The sequence below is a fragment of the Amphiura filiformis genome, chromosome 13, assembly GCF_039555335.1.
Source record: "Amphiura filiformis chromosome 13, Afil_fr2py, whole genome shotgun sequence".
Lineage (NCBI taxonomy): Eukaryota > Metazoa > Echinodermata > Ophiuroidea > Amphilepidida > Amphiuridae > Amphiura > Amphiura filiformis.
Window position 1 is genome coordinate 61,159,438 of NC_092640.1, and position 17,045 is coordinate 61,176,482.

Sequence of the window (17,045 nt, forward strand, 5' to 3'; positions counted from 1 at the left end):
AGTAGAATTCACTTCGACCTTTGCAGGACTTAAACCCCATTAAAAGCTATTAAACCAAGATAACACTCATTGAAAACAGCTCAACTGATTAAATCAGATCTTATCTGGTTGTGCACATGTGTCTGTTTTATATGTGCGGTATCGCAATGAGCTGGTATTATAGCTTCAGTTGGGTAACCGATTATAAAGGAAACGCAAGGAAACAATGGTATGTGGACCTTTGTTCACGAAATGAGACAATGGTCTGCTTTTTGTTAACCAGCATTCTTGAAAATGAGCAACATAATGATTGTTGACTTAACACGGTTTGGAAATAATTTCTTCATATTTTTTGGTGTTATCTGTCGTATACATATCCTTCCTAAAACACCAAAGTACGAATATTTCCAAACATCTAAATTAGTTAAAAATTTAGGACATGTTATAAAACTATATTTTCTAGAATTTTAGAAGAGTACTTTTAATATTGGCCGGTTATTTTTCACACAGCGACGTTAACTAGGCAATGTACTATTACCTATAACATACACTAAAACACCAAAGTACGAATATTTCCAAACATCTAAATTAGCTAAAAATTTAGGACATGTTACAAAACTATATTTTCTAGAATTTTAGAAGAATACTTTTAATATTGGCCGGTTATTTTTCACACAGCGACGTTAACTAGGCAAATCCCCCTACTTCTAACGTACGCTATTTGTAGAGGTCACGCGTCAATGGTGTATGCGCGAGCACTGTGTATTGTGTATAGGAAAACGGACAGTAACTGCAGTATGCACTGAAAACTTTAAATGAATTAGCCGTTCGTATTTATTGTTTCAAATTGTTCTGCACACACATAAAAGGGGAATGACCTTATACCCATTCACGAGCCAAGTCATGGTCAGGATTTGGTCGGCCATTACTGGGTACACCAAACTGGTGTTTTGATCGCCCAATTGTGCGAATAAAAGCCGCCTAACGCCTAGAGAAGATGCAAGGATGAGGAGGGTTAATAGAATAATATATACAATAGAGATAATTCTGCAGGTAATCCCGTCGCATCTATTCATACAGACTACTGTATACTAGACATCCATTTGAAGTAGCGTTCGATACGGTGTATGACTTTATTTTCTTTGTACCGCATGTAAAAGGCAATTGACCATGTATATAGAAGCTGTGTGTTTTGCCGACGGGAATTCATTTGTGTTGTAAACTTTCATCATTCTTTTGTCTACGTGTGTTTTCGCCGCAGGTGTCAAACGGGTGATGGAATGCAGTTTAAAATTCCCGCCAAGGCCAAATCATTTCACATTCATTTTCACATTGTAGCCGACGCGTCGGCTACAATGCACCCAGACGGGGGACCCAGTTATGACGGGGACCCAGTTATGGCTGCCAGTGAAGTGTAGGAATGCGTGAAATGAGATTCGTCTATACCATGTATACATAGTACAACGCAAGCTCTGTTACCACGGTTACTGGCTTGGAAGCTTTGACTGGCTAGCTGCCAATAGTTGCCAGGTCAGACCCAGCCAGAGACTCAAGACATACCGATAGCTCCTTTTAGTATAGACGAATCCAACGAGCCAAGTGATGGTCAGAATTCAGTCGGCCATTACTGGGTCCCGTCTGCACCAAACTGGTGTTGTTACTGCCCAATTAGGTGGATTAAATCCGCTTAAAAATCGATGTTGAATTGTATTGTGTCGAACTTTCATCATTCTTTTGTCTACGTGTAACACGGGTGATGGAATGCAGTTCCTATCCCCGCCAAGGCCACATCATTTCACATTTTAGGTGGAATGGACCAAAGAGGGGACTCAGAAATGGCTACCATTGAGGTATAGGAATGCGTGAAAAAGTGACGTAAATAATTGGATTAGATACCATAGGAATAGATGAATAAATTTTTAATATATCACCCTGCACTGCAACGTTCACTCGGTACCTATGCATTGAACCATAGATGTTTCAGTATAGTAATTATATAGAATATGCATATTATGCTGATCACTCACACCTGTTAGAGTGTAATCTGCTTGTAGTGCAGGGCGATCTATCACTATGGTAGTTAATCCGATTATTACGTCACTTCTATGGCGAATTATGATGCGAATTGCTCTTTATTGGAAGTGATTTTACTTATCAGTACGCTTTGACTATACATACAAATACGTATTAATAAATACGCACGTGACCACCTCCGCGCTGTCATAACAGCTTGTAGACGGTAAGTCTCGAACAACGCGATAATGTGCAGCAAATTTGTCTATTTCGTTCAACTTTGTGATTATATTGTAAACGTTTCCGTCGATAAATATTTTTTACGTCGGCAAATACTTTCAAAGTGTTGTTTTTGATAACATATATTACAAGTTCGGAATCCCTCCATGTGTAAATAATTTTGCTATTCAATTAATACTTACATTTGATGATATTTATCTAAAGAGTTCCTATCCTTTTCAATGGCATGAGGATTTGGTCACGCTTGCTGGTCTTAGTATGTCGTTCCCATGGGTCACGTGCGTATTTATATATAAGGTTCCTGGTTATACACTGAACGCCCTGGCGTATAGGTATGAATGAAAGCGCAATTAAAGCCATATTATAACATTTTCATACAAAATAGATTAGCATTTCTTTGCCATAAAATGTTAGTTCTTACTGTCAGATATATTACCTTTTATTTTTTAGCCGAACAACTACGGCAAAGCAAAGAAAATTGGAATTTACTACCAGCGCATATGTCGCTAATACGTACCACTCCTTCGGTCATGTTATGGTACGAACCTTTGTTGTTTAGATCACCGTCCCGCACGCCGTGTACGTACTGTGTATTATGAACATCGTGTATGCGATTATGCGAACATTGTGTATCCGGTTCCGGCGTTTTATTCAAAATCTCGGATTTTGACAAAACTACAGCACCTAGAGTCTTGATTTTTGCAGGGTATATTGGTTTAATAAAGTACAATATAATCGTGTAAAAAATGAATTAAAAAAAATCAATGAGGGCGTCCTCCTCAGCAAATGTTATAATATGGCTTTAATGTGATGTAAGTGAGTTCTTTAACAAAACATTTTTATTTAACCAATAACAAGTTGTTTATCTGAATATTAAATCGTTATTTCTAATGCCACCACCAGTCCTTGTAATATGTACAATTTTAACCAACCATTATGTTACGCCAATGGATAGCTCTTGTCAGTTGCCAGGATCACGGAACCCGAAACTCAAAGCCGCTAGCCGGGAGTCAAAGTTATGTAAAAGTCTGGTGATGCCTTTGAAACATGACGTTTGCTAATCACGGATGAAATACTTTGATGGAATTGTCGTCGCAGACAAGAAGCTCTTCTCCGTCGTCTTTGATTGCCATTCCCCAGGGAGATCTGACTTCCTTAGTCAGAATTCCAATATAGTCACCTGTGAGAGAGTAGCGGTAGACTGCTGGAACTCTTATGTAGCTGGCGACGAAGACTTCATCTTGGATAACACATATTCCCGTAGGGTAGAATTTGCCACCTGGTGGAGTGGCGAAGGTGTAGAGTTGAGTACCGTCGGTGCCGTACACGTGAACTGCGCATTTGTTATAATCGCTGACAATAACGTGATCATCTGCAGTGATGGCAATGAAGTATGGACACAGATTATTGAGACTGAAGCCAGATACGCGCTTACTATTTTGATAATGGATACTAATGTACCCAACAGAACTTCCGACGTACACGCGACCCTTGTTGTCAATGGCTAGCCCGTACAGCTTGGAATTCTCACTGTATGACCAGTTGCCGTTGGGATTCTGAGCAGCGAACCTTTGCTTGAAATTTCCTTGGGCGTTGAAAATCTTAACGTAAGGATTTTCGTCTGTAATGAAATAGTCACCATTTTGAGCAATTGCCAGGCCCCATGGATACGAACAATTCCTTGGATCCTGTCCACCACCTGCTTTCAAACCTCTCCTTGGATCCTGTCCACCTGTATACACATCAGGTCTCCAATACTGTTGACCTGCATATGAACGGTCACTTACAATCTGTCCACCTGCATCGGTAGTTTTGATTTGCCGTGTGGGTGTGCCATTCTCATCAAAATGTCGAACGTAATTGTTGCTATTGTATGTAGCCACAGCAATTTCACCATTTTTGTCGAGAACGATGTATCTTCCAGACCTGAACTGCCCCGATGCGATAGTCTTCACTAGAGTCCACTGTTCGTAGGTATTGAGTGAACCGAGAGAACTCATCCCGTAGCTAAGATTCATGCTGGGTATGAATTCAACTTTACCCATAGACTTCCTGACAGGCTTTGGATTCAACTTGGACAGCTGTTGCATGGTATTAGAGAGCGGCGAATACATTGTAGCAACATCATGCTCGGAACCGCCGTGCGTAATCTGTTGTGTCATCTCCATTGCAGTACAAAGACGCGATTTCTGAATTTGTAAGCCGTCTCTGTGCGCTTCTATCTCTTTGCTTTTCCTGGCAACCAATTGTTGCATTTGCTGCGTAAATTCTGTTTCAGCTTGTTTCATCTTCTGTATGAATTCCGAATACGCTTTCTTAGCGGTCGTCTTGTACAGATCGCTGGCTATCATCTCCCTGGCTTTCAGTTCTTTCAGCGTGCTGTCATCTTCTGCCATGGCAATATCGATAGCTTTGGGAATGAGTTCTACTTGGATGAATAACTCTTTGAGTTTGCCATTTCTTTCTCCAGCTGCGGTCGTCAGGTCTATTTGTCTATGACGGGGACGCGGGTGATCTAGGACGGTACAATCTCGGCACATTGGCTCGTCGCATGTCTCGCAATAGAAACGCAAAACTTCACCCTTGTGCTTGGGACACATCTCTTGTTCGGCCGGATTGTGCATAGTCAATGTTCCCGTGCGCAGCTCTTCTAGTGTAAGCACGTGGTGATGTTTCAGTATGCGCAACGACTTGTGGACATCCACACATTTCTTACACAAGGAATCGTTACACTCTACACAACGTCCAACAGCCTGATTGTCAGAATCATCGCACGAGGTACATGGAATCTTGGCATCTTCGTGCAGCTTCTTCTGAAGCTCATTTCGCTCTTTCAATTTATTGACGAAGAAGTTGGTCTTCAGCTCTTTCACACCACCCTTTGGTAACGGAAAGTCCTCGCGACAATTTGGACACGAAATTGCGTCCGTGTACTTTGCTGGATATTTCTTTGCTAAACTTTCTGACCAACTGGAGAGACATTTGAAGCAGAATGTGTGAAGACATGGCAATGCTTTAGGATTGTCAATAACAGCAACGCAGATGTTGCACTGAACAAGGTCTGAGTTGTAAGTTTCGTCAAGTTTGAACTTCGAATCAGCCATTTCGTTAGTCTCCAAACGAGCGCCGCGGAAGTTCTTGTTGCAAACGTAAAATAAAAAATAACGTATCGCCCGTACGAGGTGTATCGTCCACTAAATCTACTTCTAAACAGTTAAATGTCGAGTCAATCAATGCGTTGAAGTCACATCGACACTTCCTCGATAAACCATAAGCTGTCTTTGTAGCTGTGAATAATAATAATAATAATAATAATAATAATAATAATAATAATAATAATAATAATAATAATAATAATAATAATAAACTACAATGATGATAAAATGATAACACTTTAAAGAACCTGCCTGTAATGATAACTTTCATAAACTTAAAGACCTTATTAAGATATTATTCCAGAAAAAAAAATTTATCAACGTCCATGTAGTCCCAAACTGGGCGCGTTGTTCCAACTTTTGAAGGGGAGCGGATAAAAAAATTGCGAATATGATAAACTTCAATGTTGATAAAATGATATTACCTTGGTAATCTAAACTTGCATGTAATAATATTTTTCATAAACTTAAAGGCCCTCAATATCATTCCAAAAGACAAATGCTGCAAATTCTTAGCACCTATGGAGTCCCAAACTAGGCGCGTCCAATTTTTGATGGGAGGAGCGGCTCAAAAAATTGAGAAATCTTTTTCATGGGGAGGGGGGGGGAGGTCCATTCGAAGTGCAATCTCCCATGAGTACCGTATTTGACCAGGTTTTCTATGTACCCTATTAATTTCCCCCTTGTTTGTTTCCCACCTATCTAGAGGGGGTCGTGTAACCCAGCAAACACAAAACGTTTTCGACATCATTCGCAAAAGGTTATAAAAGGTTGTCAGAAAACGTTTAAATGTCGAGTTATATAAAGGGTATATTAAGAGTATAAAACGTTTCCATAACCTTAAAAAACATTTTTTGATAATCTAGTGGCTCAGCAAACAAAAATGTGTTACAGAAAACGTTTAAATGTCGGGTTATATAAAGGGTATAAAACGTTTTAATAACATTCCAAAAACATTCTTGAAAACTTGATACAAAACATTCTAAACAAAATGTTATTTTGGGGTTGAAAAAATATTTTGCGAAAAATGTTTGCCCAAAATATTTTCAATAACGTTTTAAAAACGTTTTCATGACCTTTATATAACCCGACATTTAAATGTTATTAAAAGGTTTTGAAAAAAACTTTTTCAGAACATTTCTCTGTGTTTGCTGGGTTCAAACATTTTAACATAATGTTATTTAAGTATTGACACAATATTTGGCAAAAATGTTTGCAAAAATAGTTTACAATAACATTTTTGAAAACATTTAAAAATATTGTTGTAGTGTGTTTTTATACAAAACGTTTTAAAACGTTATCATGACCTTTATATAACCCGACATTTTAATGTTATTAAAACGTTTTTACCTAAACCAAAAGCCAAAATATAACTTATTTAAAACGTTTTTAAAACGTTTTTGTGTTTGCTGGGAAGCTATAGGAAGAATGTGCAAATACACCAAGGCTTTTAGCCTTAAAAGTTATTTCGCCAGATGCACGGAAACTCCCTTGCTTCGTATCTTATAGAGGCCGTCAGCCTTTCGCCATCTTGTGGGTACAAAATAATGATCTGTGTGTTCATGCGTCGGCCCAGGGGGGTCACTCCCATTGTGGCCTGTATGATCCGCGATAATCAACTTTTGAAAAGCACCCTAAAGAAGGATTTAACCCTTGGCTAAAACAATACCCTAAACAGGGATTTTATTCCTTGCATCAAATTTCATACCCTAAATTTCATTTCCGCGTATTAGCAATTGCAATTTTGCTACCCTTTTCCGCAATATTTCATGTTTTTGACACCCTAAACGTGTTACGCGCGTATCGTGCTTACCCACGAAAAACTACCCTTTTTACGCGTTTTCATTATCGTGGATGGTGTACAGGCCACAATGGGAGTGACCCCCCGGGTGCCACGCAGCTGTTATCGCGCATCAACGTGGTGATTTTGCTGTTCACGCATGGAGATCGAACGACCATCACAGCGTGTACCCACAAGATGGCGGCATATGACGTCACGCTGACGGCCTCTATTGTTGTGGATTTTGGATTATACTTATGGTAGTGGGTGGCAGAGAAGAATCGCTTAGATTTCACCTGAAGAAGATAAGGAGTAGGCGAATCGCGACTGAAGTGTAAACAGATTTGGGCTTTACATACGACGTAGTCATAACTAAACCTATCTAGCAAACAAAAAAACTGCTGCTTAGAGTTAAGTCATCTGTCGGAAAAGTTGGCTCACAAAATGAATGCTTCAACAACAAACGTCGTGTCGTTCAATGTTGGCAAAAGCTACCATCCAAACAAACAAGGGTACTAAGCTAAAAGAGGTCAAAGTATCTGGGTGCGTGTGTAGCTAGTATGAAAAACGATATAAAAATTCGTGAAGCAGCATCATGTTACTGAGAAGTAAAGTCTCAGGTTATAATACACACGTGGAAATTACAATTTCGTATTCACTGCTACTGTCGAACTTGATGTTTAGATCAGTATTATACATGTATAACATCAATTGGAAGCAGCACATGAGCTGAATGGTGACCTCCCGAAGCTTTCACATAAGATGCACTTTGCTGGGTATTCTTACAGAAGCAAAGCATGGTAAGAGAAACACGGGAAGATCCCATTCTAACCATGCTAAACATGTACCTGAACTGGGCATACTGAAACAGGACATTGGGTTGCATTAAACAATGTTAAAGGATCTGGGAACAGTCTTGTAGGACAGGAGAGTATATCGTGCATGTACAATTCCGACTAAACGACGCTATTACAGTGTCATTACACTGTGATCATGTAATGTTAGTAACTTCGAACATCAAGTATATTTCAATCATTTATTTACCCCGTTGCGAGTGTTTTTATATGTCGAACACCTATTTATACAGAAACAGATAACATGGATACATGTTACTTACGTCAGTGAACTCGCATCAAACTTAGGTAAAGTTTAATACACAAATGTTGGCGAGAACATTTCAGGTATTGTTATATAGTACATGTACGATGTTGCAAAGAAATTGCAATTGTTCAAAATGTATAGGCCTATACAATGGCGTAGCGGTACATGTTTAAGGTCGATCGCACGCATGACAGCACTTTCTACTGATTCGCAAACACAAAGGTTATTTCCGCGACAACGCAATCCCAAACACCTTTGAGCGCCAAAAAGTCTTTTACATTCAAATAAGTGGACTTAAGGTTAGCCGAGAGTTTTTCATGCGCTTGATTTCAGAGGGCGTAAGTTCATAACAGAAACAGCCATGCAGAAAATGAACAAGCGTACCGGGACGTAGGCCTACGTACAATAGAATATCGATCCACGGTCAAGACATGAAAAGGCTATGAAACTTGGCTTAGCTCGTGCCCGGAGCTCGGATGCCGGGGGGGGGGCACAAGCCGTTTTCGGCAATTTTCACAAGGATTTTATAAATTTTAAAATTGATTGGGGGCACTTCGTCAAGCTACGCCCTGGAAAATGTGTTGATTTTGAATTTATAGCCTTGATATCTTTGATGAAATCAATGCTGCTATTCCCCTGATTACAATGTAAGGGTAGGCAACAACAACAATATCAAAAAGCAATTATTTGTAAATCGAATTTGGGATGAAAATCAACAAGACAGACTTAGCAGGCCTACACATTTCTGAATTATATCAAGTGAAAGACAATCAATCACGATTCACTGCACGCAGCGAAGCAATCAAATAAAACTAAACAGAAAGGAGCAAGAAAGAATAAAGAAATAGTGAAAAAGAGAAAGAAAGAGAGAGAAAGAAAATAACGAAAAAGAAAGAAAGAAAGAAATGAAAAAAAAAAGAAATGAAAAAGAAAGGAGAAAGAAAGGAAGTAAAAATGAGAAAAGAGAAAAAAAAAGAAAATTCAGCCACACGGAGACTCGAACCCACAAAAATAGTTCATATTAGATTCCCAGTCCAACACTCTATCCACTCGGCCATAGATCATCTTACGCAATTGACTGTCCTCAAAGCGGATGATATAACTAATATTGGATGCAATTACAAATGATTACAATCGCGTCCGCATTATGGCTCTTAGAATAAACACGCATGTCGGCGCTGAAATTTTGACCGAACTGATGGAGGAAAACCTCGTTTTTTGCAAAACTAGCTTCAATTTGGAGTGAAAATCAAATGGAATAGCAATTGGCAGAATGTTGAGAAATAATGTAGGTATTCAGATTTCTAAATTAACGTCTCGTAATCAAGATATCGATAATTTCACAAACCAGCTTTTTCTCAAGCAAATTCTCCAAAATTTTCCCCCAAAACGGGCTTATAAAATTTAATCGGTACTGTATTTGGTTCTTCCCCATGGCAACATTATTTCTTTGATCGATTTGTAATACAATACGAAAAAGAAGAAAACAATCGCTCGGTGTGGATTTATACGGAGCGCACATTTGAAAAAAAACCTCATGGAACGTGTTTTTGATCTTGTGAACATGGTGGATAAAAATGCTTTAAACGAAGGATTTTCAAATTTATTCTAATAATTTGTATATAACACACACAAAAATGTTAAGCTACATCCAATGCACCAACATTTCAGTCGCTGCGATATTTGATTACTGAGAAAACTCTGTTTTAGAGAACAACTTTATACGTCTTTTATACGTTTTTTATACGTCTCTTTGTGTAACCTTAAGGAATCGGATAGCAACGTGTGTACAGTATTTTTGGTGGGATCTGAGAGCATATCCAGAGATATCAAATTGCATTCTGAATAGGAGGAATGTTCTTCTGATATAAAATAATTTGATATTTCTTTAAATTTTTGATATTTAACAGTCCTCGAAGTAAACTTTATAAATCTAATGATATTATACTCAAAGTGTATGTAGCTGGAATAAAAAGCCGACCATCAATTGACCAAAAGCCGACCAAAATTTTGACCTTTCATATTGAAGATAAACATTTTATTCACAAAAAGACCTAAATTTGTTTGGTGTTTATGGGGTAAAAATCTATATCTTCAATACGAGGCCTGTTAAATTTCAAAAATATAAATTTTTAATCATTTGCAATAAAACGTGTATTATATCGCGAATTAAAAAAAATCCAAATTATTTGATATCAGAAGGACATTCCTCGTATTCAAAATGCAATTCGATATGTCTAATGTGCTCTCAGGTCCCACAAAAAATACGTGAAAACGTTGCTATCCGAGCCCCTAATCTTTTAAAAATTAACTTTGTGGTACAGGTTTGAACAGTTTGAAATAAAATTTAAAAAATGGTCCCTTTGTTTATACGACGTAATGTTCTGTCTAATTTAGACCTTCTTGCGTACGTTTTTCTTCTTTCTATGCAAGTGCAAACTTCAAAAAGACTGCATCAGTGTGTTGTGCTCTGCGCATCCAAAATTTATCAGTCAGCAAAGTTCAATGTAAAATACATACAGTGATGATTTGCTTTAAAATACTACAGATGACTGCTGGTTTACTTGGCATCCCCCATAATGCCACTCTGATGACATCAATGGATGCTAATTCTGCAGGATATATCCTCAGTAGGTTCCAACCCCAAAATTGGTTGGAGTTGCAGTGACCTGTCAGGAATCTAGAGCTATGACCTCTGATGCGGAATTTCGCTTCGTTGATGTACGCTCTCCAGTGGTATCCAGTGGCGTAGCGTCATAGGGGCACGGGGAATCAATCGGATCTGAAATTGAGAAAATCCCATAGGAAAATTGCCGAAAATGGCTTGTGCCCCCCATCATGACCCGGTGCCCCCCCAATCATGGTCGCCAATGTGATGACCCACGCTACGCCACTGTTGGTATCGTCTGCTTTCCAGTTTTGGCCATTAGAGGTCTTTCAGTAGGCCAGTACGCTTGTTCTCTGGTCATATTTTCTCGTGACATAACGTGCACCACTGTACTGAACCTGCTCTACCTTCTTTATATTGCTTTAAGTATGTGGGTCCCAGGCCAGCGTATTCGACTATTGGTCGAACATAAGTCATGTAGGTGGCTTCTTTGATTGTTTTGCTGCAATGATCGCAATTGCACCCCAGATAAACACAGGTTGAGTTTGCTTCCTTCTTGGTGGCATCGATGTGGTCCCCGATGTGGTCATTGAAATTGAGCTTGGAATCCACATGCATGTCCAGGTACTTGCCTGACGAGTTCGTCTCCACAATTTCACCATGGATAATGTAAGGTGTACAGATTGGGTTGTGTTTGTTAGTGATTCTTACGACCTGGCATTTGGATGGGTGGAATTCCATGAGCTAGGTACGTTCCCATTGAGTGCATCCAAGTCATCCTGAAGAAGTGAAGAATCTGAAACAGATGATATTCGCTTGTACAATACGCAGTCGTCTGAGAAGAGACGGGCTTCTGAGCCTTTGACACAGCTTGGCAGGTCGTTGATCAAGATGAGGAAGAGGAGTGGCCCCAGCACACTGCCTTGAGGTCCACCAGATGTAACTCTCACCTCGTTGCTAACTTGCCCGTCGATATCTGCCTGCTGAGTGCGGTTGGTTAAGAAGTCACCCATCCACTTCAAGATGTTACTATTCATGCCATAGTGTTCAGCCTTATGCAGAAGGAGCTAGTCTATGTGAGACATTGTCAAATACTTTGTCGAAGAAAGGCGAGGTCAGTCAGACTCTTCTCATCAAGAGACTTGGCTAATTCATGGATGTTGAGTATTAGTTGAGTATCACAAGATCTCCTCTAGTCTGCCTCTTCCTGAAGACATGTGTATTATGATGAAATATAAGCACCTATTTGCGTATGTATCTATTTGCATCTATGTATGTATGGAACTCCGTTATTTTGTAATTACAGATTATTTTATGTTACATGTTATGTATAAGACCGTATTTTCAAGAAGCATTTACTCTTGCACACTTAAAACGACGGGGTCAAAATATCAACACTTTTACGGGGTCAATTTTATTTAACCCTATTTGTTGTTAAATCAACCACGACCGGGGTCATTTTCTGTTATTTGGCATCATGTTAAATTGACCCCTAAAAGGGTCATATTTAAATGACCTCAAATATAATAATTTGTCAACCCCTGTTCCGGGGTCATTTTCTAATCGGAACCCCTGAATATAGTCATTTCAACCAAGTTAGGGGTCATTTTTTAATTGTGACCCCTGAATATAATCATTTTTTGACACTAATAGGGTTATTGTTTAACTGACTATAATTATTAGGGGTCAAATAATTTTTGACCCTAAATATAGTAATTTTTAACAACAATTTGGGCCAAATTTTTCACTAGATCACCGGGGTCAAATTTGACCCTCCTTTAGTCGGTGCATAATTGACAGTCGCTTGCAGGGTCAAAAATGACCCTTTTTGGGGTTATTTTTGACCCCGTATTTTTAAGTGTGTGGACTGTAGAAATACAACCGTATTTTCTTTAAAGATAATAAACTGGTCGCTTATTAGAATTGTTCCAAAGAGACTGAAATGAAATGGTGTCAAGATTTTCACATAATAATAACGTTTATTGTCTTTATCCATTATGTTCATATTAACCAAATATACTGACAGGTATTTCCAATTTAATTCTTTACGAGATAACGATTGTATATCAGATAACTTAGAACAATTGCGAGTTGCTTCAAAGAACATTCTTGCACAAATTCATGAGTTGAGTTTTCAAAACCAAGTTCACATTTCGGCATGTAAAGTTCATTTAAAGTAAGTTCTTAAGATAAAAAAAAACACGCAAGTAAGTGCTTATTACTAACACATACTTTGTTTTAATACTAGTTCCTTAACCTTCGTCTACGTCCATTTTAGTAACACGTCCATTGTTAGTAACATGTTCATTTTTGTAAAACGTCCATTTTAGCAACACATCCATTTTAATAACACGTCCATTTTAGTAACACGTCCATTTTACTAAGAGGGATACAACCTCCTAGCTTTTTAATAATAAACGCCATATTCAGTACTGATTTGTTACTAATGTGTAGATATGGAATTCCTATCACTATTGATACCAAAGAAAGTTCGTTAAAATCACATGTTAATCAAAGTTGTTTCCTTAGGTAGAAGTTATAATTCTTAAGTAAAGTACAAGTTGTTTCAATGCTGGTTATGTAGCAAGTTCATATCTTTAACTATTATATCTTTAACTATAAGTATGTTTTCTTGACCATATTGACGTGAATTCATAATAATTCAGTATTTCTACGTGGAGCCGGTCCCTGTGTGGGTGGTCGAGCTTTCGTCAGGTGTGTCTATGACTTCATCAGCACTGTGATAAAAGACGGCTTACTCGCAGAAATACTGTAACTTATCTTTTAACTTTATAAAGATTAATTTGAAAGTAAGTTCTTTAACAATTATGTTGCAAGCTTAGTTCCGCAAATATATACAAGTTGTTTCAAATTAGGTTCTTTTTTTTTTTTTATAAAAGTCACAAAAGTTCTTTTCATTACAAAATCACAAAAGGTCATTTCATTACAAAATTGTATACAGTTCTTAGCAAATTCTTTAACAAAATATTAACGAATCGTTTTTTTCTGCTGCGATGTAAGTTCTATAACAAATTCAAAAGTTGTTTCAAACAAGGTTCGTTAATAAAAAAAATCACAAGAGCAAGTTCTTGCAAAATTAAGCAAATAAACTTGTTTCAATATTTCAAAGTTAGTCCTCGATTCAATTACCCATGTTGTTTCATGCAATCTCTTGAACAAAAATAAGGAATCGTTTCATTCACATAATAACGATTGTTTGACAAATTAAAAAAAATCTTGAACAAATTACTAGTTGTTACAAAGTAAACTCTTAACAAATTCACATGTTATATCAGAATTAATGATCTTTAACGTCATGCTCCAGTTCTTTAGAAACCCCTTTTAAACAAAATCCGTTATTGTTTTACTCCAAAGCTTCAATTAGTCCAATGTCGAAAATATTAAATATCAAGTTATTTTTTTACATCAGCTAGCAGTCCTTAACAAATGCTACGTTTTGATACAAAAAACGTAGAATTTTAACTTCTCGTTACCACAAGTTGTAGACAATTTTAAGTATGTGCAATAATTATGAGCCCATTACACATTTTAGCGTTTCTGTACTGCTTTTATAAGCCCTTTTACAGCTTAATAGAGGTATTTAAATGGTGCCCCATAAATGTGTGCAAACAATTACTTGCACCCCCACTTTTTGACCTGCCAAACTTACTTCTCCCCCTCTTTTGGCTTGCCAAAAAATTCGTACCCCCCCAAAAAAAATTAATAGAAAATAATATTAGACTTGTTTTGCCAATAACCATGATAAATGAAAGTCAATGTTAGCGACTTTAGACTAATTTCACTTGATCCTGTCCCTTTTTTGTGCACTCAAGAATCAGTTCTTTCATCCTTTAGTATTTAGTTTCCATCAAATTTACGATACAAATCAGTTCCACAAGACCCCAATTTCTCTTCAAACTATTCTGCTTCGATGAGTGCCTCTGGTGCAGTATTATCGGTCCATGTTCTTATAAAGAGCATAACGTTGTCGAGTTTAGGGTCACAAAATGGAAGTTAATGTGAATGAATGTTTACTATTTCAGTTGAAATACTTTGATGGAATTGTTGTCACAGACAAGCAGCTCTTCCCCGTCGTCTTTGAGTGCTATTCCCCAGGGAGATGTGACGTCCTTGGTCACGATTCCAATATAGTCACCTGTGAGAGAGTAGCGATAGATTGCTGGAACTCCTTTGTAGCTGGCGACGAAGACTTCATCTTGGACAATGCATATTCCAGTAGGGTAGAAATTACCTCCTGGTGGAGTGGCGAAGGTGTGGAGTTGAGAACCGTTGGAATCGTACACGTGGACGGCCTGTTGACTGTTACCATGATCGCTGATAATAACACGATCATCTGCGGTGGTGGCAATGAAGGATGGGTACATATTAACGCTGAAGCCAGACACGCGCGCGCCATCTTGATTATGGATACTAATGTACTGACTTGAGCTTCCGACATAAACGCGACCCTTGGTGTCAATGGCTAAACCGTACAACTGGGAACCCTCATTGTATGACCAGTTGCCGTTAGGGTTTAGAGCACCGAATCTTTGCTTGAAAACGCCTTCCGCGTTGAAAACTTTCACGTATGGATTATAGTCCGTAATGAAATAGTCGCCATTTTCCGCGATTGCCAGGCCCCATGGCCACGAAACACCTTGGTAATCACCGCCACCTGCACCGCTTGTTTGGATTTGCCGCTTGGATGTGCCATTGTCATCAAAAAGTCGAACGTAATTGTTACTGTTGTATGTAGCCACAGCAATCTCATCATTTGTGTCAAGAACGATGTATCTGCCAGAACTGAACTGTCCCGATGCGATAGTCCATTGTTCATAGGTGTTGAGCGAGCCAAGAGAACTCAGACCATTGTCAAGAGTCTTGCTAGGTATGAATTCAACTTTACTCATGTACTTTCTGACAGCTTTTGGATTCAACTTAGACATCTGTTGCATGGTATTAGAGAGCGATGAATACAGTGTTGCTACATCGTGCTCGGAACCGTTCTGTGTAATCTGTTGTGTCATCTTCAATGAGGTGCAAAGACGCGATTTCTGAAATTGTAGGCCATCTCTGTGTGCTTCGATCTCCTTGATTCGTTTTGCCTCTAATTCATTCATTTTCTGCGTGAATTCCGATTCTGCTTTCTTTGATGTCTTCTTGTAGAGACTGATGGCTTTCTTCACGTTGGCTCTCAATTCTTCAGCAGTTTTCTCATCCACCGCAGTGGCAGTATCGATAGCTTTGGGAACGAGTTCAACTTGCTTGAATAACTCTTGGAGTTTGCCATTTCTCTCTTCAGCAGCACTCTTCAGGTCTATCTGTTTATGATCGGGACGCGGGTGGTCTACGACGGTGCAATCTCTGCACATAGGCTCGTCGCAAGTCTCGCAATAGAAATTCAAAACTTCACGCGTGTGCTTAGGACACATCTCCTGTTCAGGCAGATTGTGCATAGTTAACTTTCCCGTGCGCAGCTCTTCTAGTGTAAGTACGTGGTGATGTATCAATATGCGCAACGACTTGTGGCTATCCACGCATTTCTTACACAAGAAATCGTTGCATTCTACACAGCGCCCAACAGCCTGGTTGTCGGAATTAACGCACGAGGTACATGGAATCTTGGCATCTTTCTCGTACAGTTGTCTCATAATCTCATTACGCTCTTTCAATTTGCTGACGAAAAAGTTAGTCCGGAGTTCCTTGACCCCACCTTTTGGTAACGGAAAGTCCTCGCGACAGGTGGGGCACGATACCACGTCCTTATACTTATCCGGGTTTTTCTTTGCAGAGCTTTGAGCCCAACTTGTGAGACATTTCAAGCAAAAGGTATGAAGACATGGAAGTGCCTTAGGTTTGTCAATAGCGGCATGGCAAATGCCGCACTGAACAAGATCGGCGTTACTAACAGTTCCTTCGAGGTTTAGTAGTTTTGAATCAGCCATTTTGTTCGTCTATGCCCGCCCGGGTCTATGTCCATACAATGTGCACGATCGAAACAACAAGTCGAGTAGCCTACGTGATGCTTTCGAGTCGGTCAAAGTCTATATGATTTGACTACCAATACCCTGTACCTATACCGCACTAGGTTTTTGAGGCATTTCAATATAGACTGTATAGATCCGGATTAAATTCAGATTAGGACGTGATGCAAGATTTTTATCTCCCG

The 17,045-nt window shown here is 38.8% G+C and overlaps 2 protein-coding genes across 2 annotated transcripts; both read right to left on the reverse strand.

The window, feature by feature from the left end:
• LOC140168616 (E3 ubiquitin-protein ligase TRIM45-like) lies at positions 1–8,378 on the reverse strand. Its single transcript, XM_072192019.1, has 2 exons — positions 8,285–8,378; positions 1–5,519 (listed from the first exon to the last, which is right to left on the reverse strand). Exon 2 carries the CDS (start codon positions 5,334–5,336, stop codon positions 3,294–3,296), a length of 2,043 nt encoding a protein of 680 aa, XP_072048120.1. The 5' UTR covers positions 5,337–5,519; positions 8,285–8,378; the 3' UTR covers positions 1–3,293.
• A 6,532-nt stretch (positions 8,379–14,910) lies between these two features.
• On the reverse strand, positions 14,911–16,821 carry LOC140167805 (E3 ubiquitin-protein ligase TRIM45-like). Its single transcript, XM_072191098.1, has one exon. The coding sequence runs from the start codon at positions 16,819–16,821 to the stop codon at positions 14,911–14,913; it is 1,911 nt and encodes a 636-aa protein (XP_072047199.1).
• Between the last annotated feature and the right edge of the window lie 224 nt (positions 16,822–17,045).

Excerpts from the sequence above, each read along its gene's own strand:
- LOC140168616 (XM_072192019.1), bottom strand. The coding sequence starts at position 5,336 with ATGGCTGATTCGAAGTTCAAACTTGACGAAACTTACAACTCAGACCTT.
- LOC140167805 (XM_072191098.1), bottom strand. The coding sequence starts at position 16,821 with ATGGCTGATTCAAAACTACTAAACCTCGAAGGAACTGTTAGTAACGCC.